The sequence below is a fragment of the Dromiciops gliroides genome, chromosome 1, assembly GCF_019393635.1.
Source record: "Dromiciops gliroides isolate mDroGli1 chromosome 1, mDroGli1.pri, whole genome shotgun sequence".
Lineage (NCBI taxonomy): Eukaryota > Metazoa > Chordata > Mammalia > Microbiotheria > Microbiotheriidae > Dromiciops > Dromiciops gliroides.
In genome coordinates, this window is record NC_057861.1 from 224,630,209 (window position 1) to 224,653,308 (window position 23,100).

General features: G+C 38.0%; 1 protein-coding gene across 1 annotated transcript in view; it reads right to left on the minus strand.

Moving 5' to 3' along the window:
• The window catches only part of RAB12 (RAB12, member RAS oncogene family), a 41,935-nt gene extending 21,845 nt beyond the window's left edge, over nt 1-20,090 (minus strand). The window contains exon 1 of the mRNA XM_043975558.1: nt 19,545-20,090. Coding sequence (XP_043831493.1) covers nt 19,545-20,073 — 529 coding nt within the window. The 5' untranslated portion in view covers nt 20,074-20,090. The remainder of the gene's footprint in view (nt 1-19,544) is intronic.
• Nucleotides 20,091-23,100: the final 3,010 nt, after the last annotated feature.

Genomic DNA, 23,100 nt, shown 5'->3' on the forward strand with positions numbered 1-23,100 from the left:
TTTCTTTTACATCCATACCCTTCTATCTGTCCATACCACAACCACCCCAAGTTCAGGCCCTTGTTACCTCTGGTCTGGCTTTCTACAATAACTTCCTAACTGGTTTCTCTTCCCCCACTGATTAGTTCATCTTCCAAATAATCAAATGTTTACTCTTAAAGCCAAGATCTAACCATTTTACTCTTCTGATCAAAGGAGCTTCATTGGCATTGTATTCTAAATAAAATATAAACTCCTCTTTGGCATGTAAAGTCCTTCATAATCTGTCCCCATCTCATCTGTCCAGATTGAAAGATAACTAGATGGACTGTGCTCCATGATTCTAGGATGCAAAATAACCATTAAATCCTGACCTCAATCATGCTTGAAAATTGTAATAAATGGCATGTTTTTGTTACTAATGAAGATCTATTCCATGCCCTTTTGATATGATAATAGACAACTAGTTGTTTATATGATATTCATGGAATTAAATGTTTCTTTTTAAATTTACTGTTTGAAAGTGATTAAACCCTCTGTATTCAAGGATATTCTGTTTCTGCAGGCATAGTCCTTGATTCAAAGTTGTGTCAGAGTATCTTTTGAATTTGAAAAGCAAATCAGATTATCAAACTAAAAATGGAATAAAATATAGATCAATTCAATTGTATTTACTACTGAAGTAGTAAGGGTCATAACAATTTATAACCCATAAATGTGTGCTTTTGTTATAAAAATGATCATTTCATTTGAATTATAGGAATACAGAATGTAAAAAACCCTCTTAAACAAAGTATCTATTGCTGAATAAACTGTGGTGCATAGATATAATGAAATATTATAGTTCAATAAGAAATGAAGATGCAGAGAAAAATGAGAAGATATACACTATATACAATTATCTCACTAATAATGTGTAACGATTGGAATGAGGCCACCTGCTGGAGACTTACTGTAGAAGAGCTCCACCCATGAGGTGAAGGTCTTTGAAGGCAAAACCATGCGTCTTTTCTTTGGCGTCAGGAAGTGATGTTTGCTTGTGGGAGGAAGAAGGGGGAGCCTGGTGCTCTGACTCCGGCTCTTTCCTGGGGACTCGGGCAGAGAGCGGAGCTAGGAATGCGCTCTCCCTTTTAATAGATAGATGAATGTGGGTCTTTCTCTCTTTACCAAATTCTTATTCTCCTTAATAAATGCTTAAAAGTCTAACTCTTTCTAAAGCTTATAATTTATTGGCAACCACTCATTAGATATTTTAGATAGTTTAGCTAGAATTTTAGCCCTTAACAAATGTTAAAGGAAAAAAAAAATCATTAAAGGGAAGCCAAATTCTGAGTAATAGTAATGACTATTCACAATCGCTAAAGAATAGATAATAAAACACTTATCCCACCTCTTAGCAGGGAGGTGGGGGACTATGGGGCAGAGTGTAGCATAAAATGTCAGAGGATATCAATTTATAAGTTATTTTGGCTGAACTATTTTTCTTTATACAAGGGTGAGTTCATTATAATAAGGGTGAGGTAGAGGATAGGATTCATGTGGAAATGATTTGATGTAATAAAAGGCATAAAAATACAACTTTTTAAAAGAGAAGGAAAAAAAAATCCCTGTTTAAGTGATATATAGTTCGTTTTAGTAACACGATTTGAAAGCTTGAATGTTTTAAAAACTTGAATTTGTCCCAATGCAACTGATGCATTAGGGAACAGTTTGAAGATAATTAGAATTTATTATTTGCTTATTTGTCATTTCATCCTCAAGAGATAGAGACACCCCAAGAAAGTTGTACCCCTTCACAATAACTCACAAGCTGCCACTGTTTCCCCACCATTATCTCCCAGTTGGAGGATGACCTCAACAGATGGACTGGGAGAAGGAAGAAGGGGAACCAACAGGCCTATGGGAAACGGAGATGCCTGGCTTAAATTTCTATGCTTACTGGTGGTTGGGGTATAATCTTCTTCAGGGCAGCTAGGTGGCACAATGGACAAAGAACCAGCCCTGGATTCAGGAGGACTTGAGTTCAAATTCTGCCTCAGACACTTGACACTTAGCTGTGTGACCCTGGGCAAGTCACTTAACCCTCATTGCTTCCTCCCCTTCCCCATGACCCACACCCCAGCAAAAAAAAAAATAAAAATAAATCATCTTCTTCAGCTGGGGATGAAGTGAGAGCTATTGGGGCAAAGGCAGGAGATACGAGTAGATAGAGTTCTGCTTTAACCCTCACCAAGGTAGAGCAAATCCCCACAGGTGGCAGTGGGGAGGTTTCCCAAGGGATGAAGTTTAGGGCCCATTTTCACAAGCAGAAGTCAGCTCTTTTTCAAGGTAAAGTGCCACATTTCTTGTACATTTTCTGGTGCAATAGGAGCTGTGGATGGAGGAGCATGGATGCAGCCCTGCCCTGTGAACCAGGGTTCAGGCTGAACAGCAGCTTGAGGTCAAAGAGGGTCACCACTATTTATGTATAATTATGTATTTCTTAACCACCCAAAAACTGTGCTAACCATTTTTTATAAAAGTTCTCATCTTGTTTTTGGTTACTGATATGTAACTTTTGGATCTTGTGCCCCTAAATCTATTTCCATAACTCCAATAAGCCCTGTGGTTTCTATTGCTCAATTTTGCATAGGATGCTTTTTAGGAAAGCATAGGTTGAGTTATAAAAAGAAGTGACTGCAATTTAAGACAGCCTTTCTAAAACCATTAGTCTGTTGATCAGTCCAAGTAGCACTACCAATAGATAAATACAATATATGCATACACACATATTTATACATATGCTTTGCTCTCAGTCTCAATTATATACGTGTGCATTCAATCAATGAAACAAATAAGTACAAAGTTAGTTTGCAAATCAGATCCAGAGAACTATAAATGTCAACCACTACGCCCAAAATGTTGTTTGTGTACTTCTAGTGATAGTGACATATCACCAACAGGTACAGTGTCTATCACCACCTAATTCCAAGTAATCCATTCAACTTTGGGATTCACCCCAGAACAAACCTATTAGTTGGAGGGCGAGTAAACCCTCCCACTCTGCCTCCTATCTCTAGCTTGTCGAAGACTCCTAGGCAGTGCTTCATTTCATATAACCATCCACAGGGCCAGTTTTTTCCATCTTTGCCTGCTGCCATTACAAACTACTCCCCACCCTTTATCATCAGACTGTGAAATCCAATGTTCTTTCCATTATACAGGGTAGGCCAAAAGTGACAAAGGGGTCTGGTGGTTTAATAACATTTTGAAAATTATTTTTCTTTATTATTCACCATTTATGAGATTTGATCTTTTACATACAATATAAATTCATTTCCTATATATATTGTACATGATGCTATGGTGCTGTAAATTAAAAACAAAAAACAAAGGAGTCATTAAATATTCATGACTTTTGGCCCACCCTGTACAAGATCCATCAGTTTATGTAACCACTCCCACATAAACTATGGACATTTTACTGTATTTTTAAGAGAGAAAAGACTCTGGAACAGTGGGAATTTGTCATTTTCCCTAAGATTCTATTTCCTCTTAAAGGTACAATAATAATATTGTCTTTGCTGGTAATACATTTAAAATGCATTAGATTAAAAATACTTTGTGGTGTTTAAGTCATTACTTAACAGTGTTAAAAAAAAAAAAGCACAGGCAAAATAATTAAGTGAAAATCTTTAAGTGACCAGAGCAGTTGTGCCCAGGCACTGAGAAATATTCCCTTCACCTTTCTCTCTTATGGTCCTCTCCTCCACTTTGGCTCATTTTACATGCTGAGAGGATCACAGGATTGTAGATTCAGAGTTCAAAGATTCAAAGCATCAAATCCAATAGGCTTTAAAAACAAAACAAACAAAAAAACCCTACCAAAACAACAGATGAAGAATCTGAAGCACAGGGATGTTAAATGATTTGATCAACACATGCTAAGAGATGGGATTGTAGTCTAGGCCCTCAGATGTTTATTATTCCACAAATATGTTGCTTGCCTTTTCAGGTCTCATACAATTCCTTCTCTAGAAAAATCACTGTTTCCGCTTTTAAAACTTTGTCTAAGACTTATCTGCACTTCTGCTCTACGCTTAGCCTCACCTGGATCTTAAATCACTTATAACTTAAGCCACCTCCTTACTGACTTTAGTTCATCCCAACTTCCTGTTGGGTAACCCCCAACTTAGTCATCTTCTCTATTTCCCTCCAACATAGACTTGGATATTATGACTATGTCTTTAAGAAAAAATAGTAATTCTTTTCTGGTGACAAAGAATTGGAAATTGAGGTGATGCCCATCAACTGGGGAAAGGCTGAACAAATTGTGGTCTGTGATAATGATGGAATACTATTGTCCTATAAGACATGATAAGCAGAATGCTCTGGAAAGACTTACATGAACTGATGCAAAGTGAAATGTACGGTGTTCAAAGAAACAGCAATATTGTAAGATGACTAGCTGTGAATGACTTAGCTATTCTCAGAAATACAATGATCATCAAAGACAACTCTGAAAGATTTATGATGAAAATGCTATCCATCCCCAGCGAAATAACTAATAGTGTCTGAATACAGACTGAAACATAAATTTTTTACTTTATTTTTCTTGAGTTTTTTTTTGTCTGTTTTCTTTCACAACATGACTAATATGAAAATGTTTTCCATGACCACACATGTATAACATATTAAATTGCTTGCCTTCTCAAAGGGAAGAGGGGTGGGGAGGGAAGAAGGGAGAGAATTTGGAACATAAAGTTTTAAAATACCTTACTTGGTATTCCTATTGCCACTTCCCAAGTACATATCTTTCTTATTAACTTCCTGAATATAATTGGTCCTAAGTGGCCTACCCAACTCCAGTCTCTTCTTGATCCAATTTATCTTTCACACTGCTCTCAGATTAATATTTAACCTATGGATAGATCTGGTCTTGTGACTCCTTTGCTCAAAACCATTTGACAGCCCCTATTACTTACTTACCAATTAGGGTTAAAACTCCTTAGACTAGTATTCAAGGCCCTATACCATCCTGAACTATCACGCTTTTTCAGTCTTATACCATTTCCCTTCTCATATTCTTGTCAACTAGACTACAAGGTATGTCCCAAAGATACCTAATACTGTCCTACTTTCCTGCCTTAGCTCAAATTTGAAATGCCTTATTCTCCATGCTTTACTGAATCTGGTGTATTCCTACTCATCTTTAAAAGTCTAACTGCCACCTCTTCCCTGACCTCCTAGTTGATATTAATCTTATTTCCTCCCACCCTATGGACTTAACACAGTCCTGTTTATACCTCTCATGCATTTATGTATTAATCTGTGTTAGAGTTAGGTTGGGTTTGGGGGTTTTTTTGTTGTCACATTTCCTTAAACTTGTAATAAGCTCTATGAGGGCAGGAATCTTATCTAAAATTTACATCTCCCACAGGAGCCAGTAGATATAATTAATAGAATATATTTTAGATAAGAGAACTTGTTAAGAACATGAATGAACTGAGGACTTGCCAATTTTTCTCAAGATACGATATTTTGAATGATTTCAGATTGGTTGAATGCTCTGATTTTAAGACTAAAAAGAAGAATTCATAGGAGATGTTTTTCTATCAACGAACTGTAAGAAAAGCATGAAGAATTACAGAAAATTTTGCTAAACCTTTTTTTTTTCTAACCACCATCATTTCTAAGAAGTATCACTAAACTATATTTGTTCTCTTGGTAGAATGGAAAGGTATACAGGAGGAAGAATTAGCATGCAGAAATATCACATAGAAATATATTGATTTTTGTATGGAACAGTAACACTATTAATAGAATGGAAAAGATAACTGGAGGAGGAGTCAGGCAACTAGAGTTCTTGTCTTTATTCTACTACTTCTTAGCTATATGACTGAGGCTCAGTTTTTTATTCTGTAAAATGTAGATGACATCCCTCCCTTCTTGCCTTACAGAATATTTGTAACAATTTAAGGGGTGGGGCCTGGCTAAGGTCAGACTCCTATTAGTTATGGTTCTATGCTGAAACAAAACCAGACACTCATAAGTCATTTAACAGTTAACAAAACAAGATTTACTAAGCTATCGAAGAAGAATATTCAATAAGGATAGGTACTGAGTAAATACTCAATAATGACGGAACTCCAGATGATTTCAATGAAGGAAGCTTCATTGTTTAGAGTTCTTCATGACTATTTTGTTCTTAGGTGACCAGGAAGTGATGCTGACACTCTGGGCCTTCCCTTTATCTAAGCCAATCAAGTCTTTAGGATGGTGTCAATCCTACCTTTTAAGGAAAAATTATCCTAACTTGCATAGGGGCAGGAATTAAGATTTACTCGAGCACATGAGGTGTATGATAACTATGAAGTGTTCCATCCCTAGTGGAAGGGCCACTTGGTGACAAATTCTTTGGCCTTAGCAACCCACAAAACAAAGACAAAGAAAACAAAGAAAATGACCCTCAGTGATGTGTACCTCAGCTCCTTTCACTGGAAGGAAAAGGGGACACAAAGTACAAAACCAAAACAAACCTCCAAATGAAACCTGACAAAGTCCTTGTATTGACTATGAACAGTAACTTACCTGTCAGTATTTTAAATGTGAAAAAGTAAACATACTAATGGAAGAAGTGAATCATATTCTTTATACTAGCACTATAAAGGGAAAAGTTGCAGCTAAAGAGAAGTTGGCTTGGAGGCGCTCCCTGGAAAGCCAATGAAAGCTAAGGAGAAGCTTGGTTTCATTGTATAACCAAAGGCTGTAAGAAAATGTTTCATTGGACACTTGGTTATCTTCTGGTACTCATCTGATAAGCATTTGTGAAATGAGCATCATGAACACCAAGCATTTTAAGGACTTAAGTCTGGGCCAGAGGATAAGGAAGTAAAGACATTCTAGGAAGAATTTAGGAGCAGAGATGTAGACTTGTCAACCTGCAAGGGCATCTATTCCAACCCCTCCATTTTATGAAAGAGAAAACTGAGGTTTTGCCCAGACCATACAGGCATAATGAGCATCAGAGGCAGGGTCTGAACCCTGGTTCTCTGACTTTTGAGTCAGTACTCTTTCCTGCTATTATACAGCTTCTTCCCAATTAAATCAATATGGATTTTAATAATCAGTAACTTTCATGTAAAAGTAAGTCTACAAGATATCATCAGAGAAGTATGTGACTAGAATTAGAAGCTTGCTAGTCCTGCCAGGAGAGCTGCAGGTGAGGCATAGGTAGAATTCATGTCCACTGCAATGTAAAAAAGTAAAAAAGGCCCCCAGGCCACTGGAAGTGTGCTTGTGGAGGCTTGAGAAGAGAACATGGACAAGAGTGGCACAAGATGAGAAAGCACTGGCAGGAGTATGCACATGGATGAGATCGCAGAGCCATTAAAATGTCAAATAAAATAGCATTCCTGTGAAGGAACAGGAATCTTCCTCAATATTGCATATGGATAGAAAACCAGAAATTAAGACATTTTTTAAGGCCATACAGAAAAAAAAAATAAAACAACACATAAAAATCAAGTCAAAGTAACAGAACCAAGATTATAAATTAAGTCATCCAAATGTATGTCCAGCAAGCAATCTTTGACTAAATCAGACTGAATTCCAATTAGTAATAAGGTCCCACACTACTCCATTATTAAGACCATACTATCCAAAAGGAAAGAATACTGGATTAGAAGCTAATAAATTTGTATTTCATTAAAAAAAAAACAACAAACCAACAACTAGATTTCATTGTGTATCCAGGGGAAGCCCTCATAAAATGGTTATTTTATGCTGCTAGGTAACGCAGTGGATAAAGCACCGGCCCTGGATTCAGGAGTACCTGGGTTCAAATCGGGCCTCAGACACTTGACACTTACTAGCTGTGTGACCCTGGGCAAGTCACTTAACCCCCACTGCCCCACAAAACAACAACAACAACAAAAAGTCAAAGATGTAGGGTAATGATAAACACATGAATGTTTTCCTTACAAGTGCTTAATCAAAGCATAAAGCTAAGATTCTGCAAAGGGTGTATGGGAAAGAGAATCTCTAAAATGTTTGGTTAATTCAAAGTGTAACGAAACCTTTCTTAAGAAAGGTCTGTGAAGACAAGACATTAAATGTTTATGTGGCTGGCCAGGTCTTAAATAGATTTTAATTCTACCTAAAAAACCTGAAAAATTTATAACATGTACAAGATCATTCTTTGAAAGATGGTTTTATCCTGTTTAATACAATCAGTTTGAGCATTAGTTTGTATAATTCATTAAAGTCAATTACACATTTGAAAACATATGCCTACTTAAGAACTCAAATGTTAACCAAGCAACACCAGTTTCTAATTCACGGTTGCCTGAGTCACCCATATTACATTATCTTGGCAAAATAATCTTTAAACACACTACTAGATAGAACAATGTGGAACTGCAAGGTGTTGGGTTTTCTGAATTATGGCTAGCTTTCTCTCATTCTTTAGCAAAAGGAACACTTAAGCAGACAGAACAAAAGCTGGGAGACTTCATATAAACATAAAGATCAAGAAAAAAAAAACGATTGTATTTTCCCCTCTAATATCAAATGCTTATCCTGGGTTTTGGGGGGAGGGGAGAGCTAAAACTTAGTTACTCTCAGAACAAAGAAATTAGATTTTCCCTTTTTTCTGCTACCTATTGAGGCTAAATACTTGTTTCCCTGACTCACTTATATTGCTTCTTGATCATCTGTTTAAACAGAAAGGAGCCTATGGCTACCATGAAGTCTCATCAGCACACATTCATTCTTTAGGGGTACTACCCCCAAATCCTTTAAGGACTATCTCTCCTGATGGTTTCCAAAACAGAAATCTGGTCAGAGAGAGGCTGAACCCCAGTAGATATGACAAAGAGCCAAAAGCCAAAGTTGCAATAAACATAGCAGCTATGACCAAACAGTATAATCTAGAATGGTTTATGATTATACTTAATGCTTATTTTATATTTAATGTCTAATTCATAGCAAATATAAGTAATATAAGCCACAAATGATCACCCAGATTCAACCTAAATACTTCTAAAATAACCTATTCTGTTTGAGAGCTGTTTTAATTATAGGAAGTCCACTTAAACTTCCTTGTAAATTCCAGTTAAAACATTCTATGCTAGAGGGCTAGGCAGAAAATGTCTAATCACCCTTCCACATGACAACCCTTCAAGTACTTGAAAACACCTTTTCTCTAATTAAATTCAATTCAACAATCACTTATTAAGTATATATTATGTGCAAGGTCATTTTAGAAATTTATACAAAGACAAAAAAACCCCACAAGTAGTTCTTACTCTTAAAATCAGATACAACACTTACACAGATAAGTAAATACAATATAAGTAATTAGGAGGAACACAAAAGTATTAATTTCCCTATAAGTTGGGTACCTGTGACAGCTCAGGATCGCAAGCTATGCAAAGTCAGGGAGGTGAGATATAAAATGGAATACTGAATATAGGAAACAGAAAATCAGTTTGGCTATAACATAGAATTTGTGAAGGAGAGTAATGAGAAATAAATCTGGAAAGGCAAGCTAGAGTTATACTATGAGAGATTTGGTGCCAAGCAAAATAGTTTGTACTTTAATCTAGACTCAACAGGGTACCACAGAAGCAAACTGAGAACACATTCAAACTTGTGCTTTAGAAATATCAATTTGGCAGCTGTGTCAAAAGACAAGAAGCAGGAATAATCAAGAAGTTATAGAAATTGTCCAGGTTAAGAGGTGATAAGGGCCTATATACTAGGGAGTGTGGGTGGAGAGAGAGGAAGGGGAAGGAAAGGAAATTGAAGGATAACTCAAAGGTCATAAATCTGGGCAAATTAAAGGATGAAGTTGTCCTGAAAGAAACAGGAATGCTTAGAGGAGGGTTAGTGGGGGGCTGGGGAGGGGAAAGGAAGTGAGTTGGCATATTGATTTATCCAGCATTTAGCACAGGGTCTGGCACATAGCAGATGCTTGATAAATATTGATTTTGAAATGCCCACTAGATAGCCACATGGACATGTCTAGCAGACAATGACATGGGCCAGGAGCTCTGGAGAGAGATTTGAGCTGGGTATATAGATTTCAGCTTCATCTTTAAAGAGATAATAATGGAACTTATGATAGCTGAAATCACTAAGGGATGGTATAAAAAGAAAAGAGGACCCAAGTCAGAATCTTGGGAGACAGCCATGTTTTAATGGGCAAGAGATCTGAAACTGAGGATGGGCCAGACAAATACATAGGGAGAGAATAGTGTCATGAAAGTAGAGAAAAGCATGCAGGAAGATAGCCTGGTGATCTAGTGTCAAAAGCTTTATTTCAATCAATCCTCATATGACATGTTTGGTAAAAACCATTCTGGTCACTTTTTGTCCAATATCCATTGAATGGATACTGGACTAAAATTAAAAGGCTTATAGATGTCTCCCCCCCCCCCCAATACATCCATTTAATTAAGCCACAGAACAAATTATGCTACAAAGTCTAAAGGAAGGTTGATTTAATTGGTTTGTTAACCTCGGTACTTTAAAGCAAAGTTTGGGCTAATCTTCTACTTGTCCAAAGGCTAGCAGGTAAAGTATAGCTTATTTTAAATGACTCCTCCCCCAAATAATATACAAATGATTAATATTTCATAATTCATATTTTAAAAAGTCATTCTAATATCACCCTATTTGCTGATGACATAATGGCTTCCTTAGAATATTCTAGGGAATCAGAAAAGAAACTGAAACAAAAGATTCAGTAAAGTTGCAGGATAAAAAAAGCCAAAAAATTTTCAACATTTCTATATGGCAAAAAGAAAATCTAGAATGGAAATACAGAATGGAAAAACTGCATTTAAAATAATTACACAATTAGCAAAGAACTGAAAACTAAGACAGTGCCCATCAACTGGGAACTGGCTAATCTAATTCTCCTTTACAAGGAATACTATTGTGCTGTAAGAAATGAAGAAGGGGATAATTTCAGAGAAACCTGGGAAGACTTGTACATTCAAACTAATGGAGAGTGAGAACAATTTTTATAGTGACAACACTGTAAAATGAACAACTTTGAAAGACTTATGAACTCTAGTCAACATAATGATCAGATCCCAGATTACTGATGATAATGAATGTCACCCACTTCCTGACAGAGGTGATGAACTAAATATTCAGAATGACACCTATATTTAACATGGCCAATAGGGGACTTGTTTTGCTTATATATTATTTGTTACAAGGGCTTTCTTCCTTTCTTTTTTTCATAGAGGTAGAAATTGAGAGAAAATAAGTACTTAAATGAATATAATTAATTTAATTTTAAGACCCCCCCCCCCAATTAACCTCAAATGCATAAAATAGCTAGGACTCAATTTGCCAAAGCACTCACAAAAGCTATATTGAGATAGAAATACAAAATAGTCCTTAAAGAACTGGAGGAATATCTGTAGCATCATGGCTATTCTGTGCCAGCATAATAAGAATACTACTGCAGTTGATTTACAGATTTAGTGCAATAGGAAATTAGTAAGGAAATATATAGTTAGGTAAAATAAACTTTATTTAGAAGAACAAAAAAATCTAGAATATTAAAGGAAATAATTAAAGAAGGAGGAATAGTACTTCCCAACTTTAAATCATATAATTATCAAAACTATTTTATACTGGTTAAAATAGGAAGTAGACCAATGAAAGATATTTGCAAGGAATAATCAGAAGTTAACTAAATTCAATAAGCCAATAAAACTCCAAAACATAAATTATCTATGAAAGAACTCCTCACTGGGCTGGGAGTCAAATCTGGAAGAAATTAAGTCTAAGCCAACTTCTCAGAGTATATAATTCAAAACTGATAGATGGGGCAGCTAGGTGGCCCAGTGGATAAAGCACTGGCCCTGGATTCAGGAGGACCTGAGTTCAAATCCAGCCTCAGACACTTGACATTTGCTAGCTTTGTGACCCTGGGCAAGTCACTTAACCCTCACTGCCCTGCAAAACAACACAAAACAAACAAAATTGATACATGACCCACATATTAAAGGTCCTATCTTTAGGACAATAATATTATTTTAAATAAATTATTTTAAAATTAAATATCTCCGATAAAGGTTAGATATTTGAAATATACAGGTGACTAATAAAGATTTAAGATCAAAAGCCACTCTCCAAGTGATAAGAAAACAATATACACATTGACTATAACCTTAAATAAACAGAACAACATAACAATTTAAAAATGGAATGCTATAAAATTACAAATAAGAGTATGAGAAGGTACCTCTTTCTCTTCCATGAAATGTTGAGTGGGGCTAGGGGTGGGCTGGCATGGGGGTTATGCACATGGAAGGAACACAGCAAAAAATGTTCTCCTTTTTGATGTCAGTTTTGTTGAATCCCGCCCCCCCCCTTTTATTTATTCTATGTTATAAGGAATGGTTCTGTGGAATGGAGTGAGGATACATCGGGAAATGCTGGTGCTTGGAAAACAAAATATCATCAATAAATTTTTTTTAAAAGTGATCCGAGTAGTACCAGAATCACAGGATTTTAGAGATAAAAGCGATCTACTAGTCCAATCTCTTCACTTCACAATTCTGCAAAAAGGGAATCATGCTACTTCAAAAGGCTATAGGCTGGGGCAGCTAGATGGCACAGTGGTAAAGCACTGGCCCTGGATTCAGGAGGACTTGAGTTCAAATCCAGCCTCAGACACTTACCACTTACTAGCTGTGTGACCCTGGGCAAGTCACTTAACCCCAATTGCCTCACTAAAAATTAAAAAAAAAAAAAAAAGGTTGTAGGCTTCCCATCACTTGAATTGTTCAAGTACAGGTTGAACAGTAACTTTTAAAAGATACTGCAGAAAAGAATCCATTTTAGGGAGAGATTCGAACTAGATTATTTCTGATTTCTCTTTCCACTATAAGATTCTGTGTAACTTAGGCCCAGATATAAATGAATAGCAATGTTCTGGGTTAAGCTAGTGTCAGATCAAAGATTAGAATTCAAGTTTCCTGATTTCCAATCTTACGTCATTTCCACTACTCCCAATTTCCCTTAAAAAAGCATGAATAAAAATTTGATAAAACAATAATTCCCATAGTGATCATTTCCATTTGTATACTTTATGGTCTATAAAGCACATTATCTTATTTAATTCTCACAGGGCAGCTAGGTGGTGCAGTAAATAGAATGCTGGCCCTCGAGTCAGGAAGACTCATCTTCATGAAATCATATCTAGCCTGAAAATCTTTTTCACTATGACCCTGGGCAAGTCACTTAACCCTGTTTGCCTCAGTTTCCTCATCTGTAAAATGAACCAGAGAAGGAAAAGCAAAACCACTTTAGTATCCTTGCTAAGAAAACCCCAAATGGGGTCAAAAAGAGTCAGACAAGACTGAAATGAACAACAAATCCTCACAAAAATCCTGTAAAAGATCATAATTTTACATACCAGAAAACTGAGATTCAAAGAAATCAACTGGGTTGTTGATGGAAACACATCTAATAAATAGCAGAGCCAGGCTTCAAATCCAGGTCTGACTCCAAACCTGGTGTTCTTTCCAATACTTGATGCAAGTAATCAAGAAGATCAGTAAGTACACATAATAATTATTATATATAATTTGCTTCGTTGTGCATGCAACAGACTGTTTTTAGTCTTAAAGACAAAAAAATTAGCATGAATATAAAATGAACATTAGGTTAAAACACCACATGGTTATTTCATCTAAAGTTCATTCACCTGTTTTTCCTCTTGAGAACGTTTCTAGCCATAGAACAAGTGGAAGCTGAAAAAACCCAGAGGCCAATAACTCATAAGAATTGAAGAGGCAGAACACAGCTTCCATCAAATGCCCCATGAAATGAGGCAGAGGCCCAACCAGGTTACCCAAAGTCACAGGTGAAAGGACAGCAGAGGTATATAAGAAAGGCAGTGGTCAAAGGCAAACTGTCTTTTTCATGTTTAATTTCAAACCTGAACTGCCACTATATATTTTACATTTTTTAAACTGTCAAAAACACTACAGTAGAATTTCACTAACCAACATTATGATTAATAAAGAAATCCTATCTTTAAATGTTGTATACAAAGGCAATCTCTATTATATAGATCAATTAATATATTTAAGATGTGTTATTTTTGTATAATAAAATTATTACAATATGAGCCTCTGTACTGAATAGTAGTATCAGGTAATGTTTTGTTCATTTAAAAATACTACAAAAAGGTTTCTTACCCCATCCAAAACCAAAAAATGAATTTCTATAATCTTGTAAAGAAAGTTCAAATTATTCTAAAGAGTTTAATATTAAAATAATTTAATATTTTACTTTTGGTATGTTTAATCTGTTTCTTTTTAATTACAAGGCATCCAATACTGACCCATCAGTATTGGAATATACTATGGGTTATTTTTCCTAGAGTGGATCCATACTCTTAGCCAGTTGCATTTGTTATCAAAAGCAAAAATTTACAAGAATGGTGGTAAAATTAGGAATTATAATCTGTCATCCATGGAATAATATTTCCTCTGTGTGAAGCCAGATGGAGCAGAAAAGTATCAAATTTTCAAAACTAGCCTTTACTGAGATAAATGTCTTAAATTGTATGTATCCACCTTCGGTAACTATAAAATATTGTGGTAGCCCAAGGAATTCCAGGAATAAATTGATCTTTACAACATTCCTGTCAGGAAGAGAAAGACAGCATCCATTATCACTTCTATTATATAAAGTATATCCAAAGTCTTAGTGAAGTTTCATTATTATAATATTAATCTTTAATAGTGTAAAACTACAATAACTCTGGGTATATCCCTTATATAAACAGAAATGGAAATAAGGAAACTTAAAAAGATTCATTTAAGGTCCCATAACTCCTACGCATTTATCATTTCCTCTTAATCCCCATTTATCATTACCCTGCTATTATTTATTCCCATTTATAATTACACTGCCACAATGGCCCTTTAATCCTCCAAACTGGCTTCCCTGCCTATACTGGATCCTTTGAGGCTCAGCTTAAAAGAGTATTCCATAAAAACTTCCCAGACCACTCCAACTGGAAATCTCTCTAGACCTGAACTTTTAAGACTTTGCTCTGTATATCTGCATCATTTAACTGGGACTTTACTTACCTATGTTCATGTAGTTTCCCCATCAATGCCTGGCACATAGTAGGCACTTAATGTTTACTGACTGTCAAGAGAATGTAAACTCCTTTAGGGCAAGGGATATTTCTTTTTTTTGGTTTGTATTCCCAGTGCCTGGAATACATTTGATACTTGTTAAGTGAATGATCATTCCACAAGTTGTTTTCCTACCAATAGTTAGAAAGGCAACTTGGTACAGTTGATAGAGGGCTGGCCTAGGAGTTAGAAAGACCTCAACTCAAGTCTCTGATACATCTGAGGGGTGTGATCAAGGGCAAGTCAGGGCCTGATTCTCTATGGTTATTATATATGTTACTGATGAATTGCTAAGCTGTCTTGGTAGATATTCCGAATTTGAGTTCCTCACACAAATGAAAGGGATAGCCCTTTATTTATCTTAACATGTGTATATGGTTAATCCAATTCAAATATCTGAAAGTGAACTCATTTTCCCCATTAAATCCACCATCCTCTGCACCCTTTTACTTCAACCTAACTCACAGAGCTATTATGAAAAGCATTTTGTAAAACTTAAAGCTTGATATAAATTAGTTATTATTCTATCAATCATTCTCCCAGTTATGCAGTCTCAAAACCTTAGAGTCAACGTTGGAGCCTATCTTCTAGTTCAACTTAAGTCCTGGCATGTTACCCATGTTACTCAGACTGCAGTGGCTCCTCCTCATTTCCAAGGTCAATATAAAATCTTGTTTGGTGTTCAAAGCCTTCAAAATTTGCCCCCTCCCTTTCCAATCTTCTTATACATTACACTCTCCCCTTTTACTCTGCCATCCAATGACACTCACTCCCTTGCTGGTCCTTGAAAAACACACTACAACTCCCAACTTCTGCCATTTTAACTAGGTGTTCCTCATGCCTAGAGTGCCCTCCCTCCTCACCACAGAATCCTGGCTTCCCTGTTTTCCTTTAAGTCAGCTACAAAACCACCTTCTTCAGCAGAGGTGTCAAACTCACAGCCACAACTAGCAGAGAAACTGCTAAGTGAAGCCAAAACCAAATTAAAAAATAATTAGGAAATGCTTAAGAAAATAAAAATACAGCACAGTTTTCTAAATTGATATGAATACTTCAGGGATCCTTTTCTATTTGAGTTTGACACTACTGTTCTACTGAGAGCCTTTTCTAACCCCCCCTTAATTCCAGTGCCTACATTTTGTTGATTATTTCCAATTTATCCTGTATACAGGTGTTTATACAGTTGTTTGCACGTTGTCTGTGCCATTCAACTGTGAGCTCCTGGAGAGCAGAAACTGTCACTTGTCCTTCATTGTATCTTCATTCTTTAGCACAGTGCCTGTCCCATAGTAGGCATTTAATAAATGTTTATTGACTGACTAGCAATTCTTTTGAAATTTCTTTCATATGTATCTTCCTTTCTATTCCCACTATTTTCTCCCTGAATTAATGTAAATTTCCTAATTAGTCTTCCAAGTACTATTAGATTAACTTTCCTAACATACCACTTTGAAGATTCCACTGCTCAAAAACTTTTAATGACTCCTCAATGCCCACATGATAAAACTCCCAACGCCTTACTTACTCTAATATACAACATGCTACAGTCTGACCTAACAACTCTACGGGAGCCCTACAATACAGCCAAACTGATCTACTTGCAGTTAAGTGCTGCTTTACCAAGTTTCTCTACGCCAAATTCTGTCCTTATCTTGCTTTGTTTTAAGTAAAACTCTTCCAGCAAAGCCCAGTTCAAATCCCTCCTCTTTCACAAGTGGTCCCACCCATCTTTCCCTTGGACCTCCAATATGACTGGATACAGGTGGTAGTATTAGTTTTCCTTCTTGTAAGCCCCTTGAGGCCAAAGTGTCCTAAGATGTTTTTTGTATACTTAGCACAGGGACAAGTCATGATAGGACTGAATTAATCAGACAATGTCATACTTTTGGGTAACAAACTCAGGCAGTTCTAGCACAGCAGTAGCATTAGGGTGCAATGACCTAAATGTGGAATCCAATGACTAAAATTGTCTTCTCTTTAACCCCAGTGTACACAAATGTAAATTTAAAGATACTATTATAGGTGCTACACCCTCTTATGTACTTAAAGACAATCCATAAAATTAAGGAAGAAAAATCTGCAAACTTGTCATTGTTTACTTAACTTCAAAAATATGAACAAACCTCATTAGACAGTATTTTTTATAATTCTCACCATAAAATCTGTAATTTATATGCAGCAAAATCAGACTTTTAAGCAAATAAGTGCCAAAAGAGCAACTCTTTGAAAGGAAACAAAGGAAATAGGAAGATCAAACACTTCCACAATTAACTGCTTCAAAACAGTACTAAGGAAAATAAAACACACACATATGTATGTGTTTCTTTTTAATCAAAAAATTAGATTTTAAAATATGGGTTTTGATTACAATTTAAAATATTAAACATTACACTCATTTTAAAAAAATCTGTGTAAATAAGTCTGCACTTAGAAGAACCAGCACTAAAAATGTTCAGCACTGAACAGCTTTATAATCACAAATTATGAACAGATTCTGTCCAAAACCAGGTACTGCTTTTTAAAAAAAAATTCATAAATTTCCAAAATAAAGTCACAAAAAGAGAATAAGGAAAGTTTCCAAATTAATTAGGACTTTTAGAATCTTACAAAATTGGATTTGCAAAGGTTATCTCCTAAAAGTTAAAATCTAAAAAATGCATATTCACTGTTTCTTGGACATTCCCTGGGGAAATCCCTAACAGAACATGATTCAAGGTGATTTCCTTTTGTGCTAAGAACCTTCAGCCTACCACCATATAATAAAGTTCTCTCCTGTTCCTCCTCTTTATTTAGGTTACATATATACATCAGCATAGAAGTCATGAGATCCAGGTTAGCTTCATGGGATTTTTCACAAAAACAATTATCGGTAACTGGAAAAAACAAGGTGGTTTCTTCATCTACAAAATGTTCTTTCCAGAACTAAGCTACAAAAAAAAATGCTATGAACTCCAGTATATTATTACTATAAATAAATTTGTCTGCCTTCATAAATTTTCCCTTCAGTTTTATGAGGCAGGGTAATTTTATTTTCTAATCTGGTACATTATGTCACTGGTACTAAGTCTACCTGGGTGGTCATTTAAGTGTTAATAGATTATCATAATTCACTGTTATTGAAACAGGATTCAAAGTTTAGTCATTTATTTGATCATGTGTACATTAACATACTGTTTTATAACAAATTTGAACTATCCTAATATTCTCGTCCATTTCCTTAGTTTTAAAAGGCATTTTAAATTTCAGTACATCATATCAGTAGCTCATTATGAATAGACACCCAGTTTTAACATGGTACTATTCCTTTCGAAAAACTGTTTTGTTTTTTGAAAATTAAAATCTGAGGGGGGGGGAAATTTGCTAGAGATGAACTCGATACACCTTTGTCACTTATTTAGTCAAGGCCATAAAACCCTAGTGTGCCCCAGCAGGTGAATGTTATCTTTATCTTCAATTTCACAACATGCCAGCCTGAGTCCCACCCCAAAGTATCAAGTGACTCCCCCCCCTCCAACACCGCCCCCCACCCCGCCCCCCTCCGAAGTAATATAAGACTGTCAGGAGTTTCAATTGAGACCGACGCTGGCTACTTGCTGAGGACAGCTGAACCCAAGCAAATGCACCACTCAGTTATTTGACCTTAGAACAGGCAAATAAAGAGGGTCTAAGGGCGCAGGTCATCCTAAGGAATAAATCAATTCTACAGTTTGGAGAAGAGGAAAAGAGGGGAAGTATTTTTGTGGAAAGATGAACATACACAACAAACATGGAAAAGAACCAAAAGGCACCTGATGTATGTGGAGGTTGATGTGAAAAATAGCCCTAAGCAAAAAAAAAAAAAACAAAAGCTGGGGGGGGGGGCAGAGTGGGAAGCAGTTTTAAGTTTCCCACGGAAGCTCCTAGGCTCAGGGCACCCACTTTCTGCGTTGGGCTGAAGCTAAAGGGGCAGTTCATTGGAGAGTTGTCACAAAGTGCCGGGGAAGGAGAAAGGCTCAAGGACGCGTGGACAAATGAGGTCAATACCAGGGATGTGGGGAAGAGGAGAGTCGAGGCAGGGGAGGTGTCTAGATAGGGGAGACCCAGGGCAGGCCAGGGTTGGGAGCGGGACAAGAGAGGAGGGAGAGCACTCGGGGCTGGCTCCAGGAGCCGGGGTCGCCCGCTTCACCTCGAGAGTGGGGGAAGGGGTCCCAGGCCTCTCACTGGCGGGGGGGAGGGGCTTTCTGGTCCCCTCCCCGTTGCCCGCCCCCCGCCCCCCAGTTCTCTCCCCAAGGGTCTCCGTCCTCTCTCCAGGGGCCTCTTGTCACCGTCCCCAGCGCCTCCCCCGTCCCGGCCCCGCATCTCCCAGTCCCTCTTCCCCGTGTGCCCCCTGTGCCCCCCGCTCTCGGGGGCGGGCTCGGCGCTTACCCACGGTGGACTTGCAGGCCTCGCAGAAGGTATCGTCGGTGAAGCGCTCCATCAGGCTGGTCTTGCCCACGCCCCGGGAACCGATGATGATGACCTGCAGCTTGAAGTCGGCCGGCCGGGGCGGCTGCTTCCTCCGGCGGGCCTGGCCGCCCGACAGCGCCGGGGAGCCGGCGGCCGAGACGCCCCCGCTCAGGCCTCCGCCTCGCCTCTGCAGCGCGGCCCCCCGATCCATGGACACATACGGATCCCGCTCCGCCCGCGGCCCGCTCCCCGGAGGAGGCGCCCCTCGGGCCCGGCCCCCGGCCTCCGGCCCCGCCGCCGCCTCCTCCTCCTCCTCCCGCCGCCGCCGCTGGGGCTCGGCCCCCGGCTCGTTGTTCCCCTGTTCGTCTGGCCCCGCCGCCCCGCGGGGTCCGTGCAGCAGTTGCCCCACTGGCCGGCTCCCTGAGCCCGCGTCGCCGCCGCCGCCGCCGCTGCCGCCGCCGGGAGAGGAAGAAGGGAAGCAGCTATTCCGCAGCAGCGGCAGCAACATCCCGGACAAGGAGGGGCAGGAAGGGGGAAGAACCCGCGGGAGGGGCGCGGGGGGGCGGGCCGCTGAGCTGCGGGAGCCGGGCGGGAGGGGCCCGACCCAGGCTGGGTGTCGGCGAGAGCGGGCAGCCCGCGCCCCCTGGCGGTACGGAGGACCGGACCAGGAGGAGGGCACCAACCCTGAGGCTGCGGCGTACTTTGTAGTGTCCCTCCCTCCCTCCCTCCCTCCCCCCCTCCCTCCCTCCCCCCCTCCCTCCCTCCCCCCTCTTCCACCTCTTCCATTCTCTTTCTTTCCCCCTTTCTTCCTCCTCCTCTCTCTCCCTCCCTCTCTGTCCCTCACTCCTTTCTTCCCTCTCCCTCCTCTTCCTCTATTTCCCCTTTATGTTCACTCTTATTTTTCTGAACTCTCCTTTTTTCTGTCTGCTGGTCTTATTCCCTCCAGCCTTACAAAATTGCCTTTTTTCCTACTCCACCCTCTCCCAAACGACTCTTCCTCTTCCTCTTAGTCCTTCTCCTCCTCCCCCTTCCCCCTTCCCCTTTGCCTTTTCAATTCAATTCAATTCAGAAATCATTTCTTTAGACACCTACCATGTGCCAAAAGGGAAAGATTGGTTTAATGGATAAGGAACAAGTCAGACTCAGGAGCACCTAGTTTTCAAGACATCTGATGAATATAACACATTGACTCTGGAAACTCTGATGAATACTGACATTTTAAAAAATTCGAATAATAAACATTTTCATTTATAGTTTTGAGTTTCAATTTTTATCCCACCTTCCCTTTTCCCCATCCCCCCTCCTTGAGGCAGTAAGCAATCAGATATAGGTTATATATGTATGATTATGTAAACCATGACCATATTAGTCATTTTGTATAAGAAAACTTGAATAAAAGAAAAAATGAAAGAAAGTGAAAAATAGCATGCTTCAGTCTGTGTTCCATCAGTATCAGTTCTTTCTTTGGAGGTAGATAGTATGTTTCATCAATAGTTCTTTGAAATTGTCTTGAATCATTGTACTGTTGAGAATAGTTGATATTTTAGTTCTTCATCAAACAATATTGCTGTCTCTGTGCACAATGTTCTTTCTCTTGGTTCTGCTCACTTCACTGTACATCAGTTCATACAAACCTTTCCAGGCCTTTCTGAAATCATCCTGCTTGTTATTTCTTATAGCACAATAATATTCCATCACCATCATATACCACAGCTTTTTTAGCCATTCCCCAATCGATGGGCATTCCAAATACTGGCATTTTGACCTTGGAAACCTTTTGGGGATGCAAGCAACCCTATAAGACCATAATTTGCAAAGATGTTATTTATTTACTTTGGTAGAGAAAGTATCCTCATGTAGAAGTTTTGTTTTTTTTTATCAGTCGAATTTCAAATTCATTTCTTGTCTATAAGAGCTATGGCTACAATGACAAAAGGAAACAGCCCCTGCCCTCAATGAATTTTCATTATAAATCTCATTCTATTGAGTCTCTATTATGGACTTTGACTCTAAGGCTTTTAGACCATTCTTTATATAAACTTTCTGGAGGAAGAGGACACCATTTTAATATGAAAGGTAGTTTGTTAACAGAATCAGATATCAGGAGAACATAATCCTGACTTGGAAAAGTCATTTAACCTCTCTGGGCCTAAATTTCTTCATCTGTATAATGAACATAATATTTATATTACCTACCTGATAGCATTATATTGAGGATCAAAAGAGATAGTGTGTGTTTGTATCTTCATAAAAACCATATAAATGCCAGCCATTATTATTTGGGAAGTATTATTATTTTAGATATTACAAAATCAATGATAGTTCCTGAGACACCACACAAGTTTGAAAATCGTGGGCTAGAATCATATATGTAATTCCTATTTGAAGATCCTAGGATACAGAAAACCTATCTTTGTTGATTTATTACCCCTGTATCATTTTAGCAAGAGTTCTGTGTATGATATGACTTGGCATATTTACAAAGAATGATTAAGTTACCAACTGAATTTCAACTATTTGGGCTATATTTAGATTCTATGTTTGGCAAATATAAGAGAAGTATTCTTTAAGCAAGCCTAATGAACAAAAATCTTGATTCATACAAAAGATAAATTAGGGAATTGATAATTCCCTTATAAGAGGGTTCCTTTAAATAGGAAGCCCTTTTGGTATTTAGAAAAATATAATGTTGTCTCTTAAAGTCCCTTCTAGCTCTTAAGAATAATTCTATAATTTGCCTTCACCCCCAAAAATGATTGTAGAAAATTTCAGAATATTAGTTGAATAAAAAAGCAAGAAATACTAGTAAAGAGAGTCTTAGACCTTGCATTGTATCCATTTCAGTGTACAACAATGGCTGTCATAAGTAGCCAGCTCCTAATGGCAAGGTTCCAAGTGCTCAAAGTTTACTAGCCTAAAATATAACACCTTCCTTATGAGGCAGCTGGTGGAACAGTGGACAGAGCCCTGGAGCTGGCTTCAGACACTTCTTAGTTGTGTGATCCTGAGTAAATCCCTCAACCTTTATCTCAAATGTAAAATGGAGAAAATATAGTATATGTTTAAATGTTTGTCTCCTTCCTTCTCTACAGATCTGTTTCTATTTAGTTGTGTCTACCTTTTCATGACCCCATTTGGGGTTTTCTTGGCAAAGGATGCTGGAATTGTTTGTCATTTTCTTCTCTAGCTTATTTTACAGATGAGGAAACCAAGGTAAACAGGGTGAAATGACTTGCCCAGGGTTACACAGCTAGTAAGTGTCTGAGCCAGTATTTGAACCCAGATCCTCCTGACTCTAGGGTCAGCAGTCTAAATACTGAGTCACCTAACTGCCTCATAGGTCAGTAACCTCTACTATTTGAGTCACAGAATATTAAAACTGAAAGAGCCTTAGCAATTATAAAATCTAGCTTCTCATTTTACGGTTGAAGAAACTGAAACCCAAAGATTTTGACTTTACTAAGGTGGAATAACTAATAAATGGAAAAGTCAGGACTCAAACTAAGGTTTTCTGATGCTAAATCCAGTGTTCTTG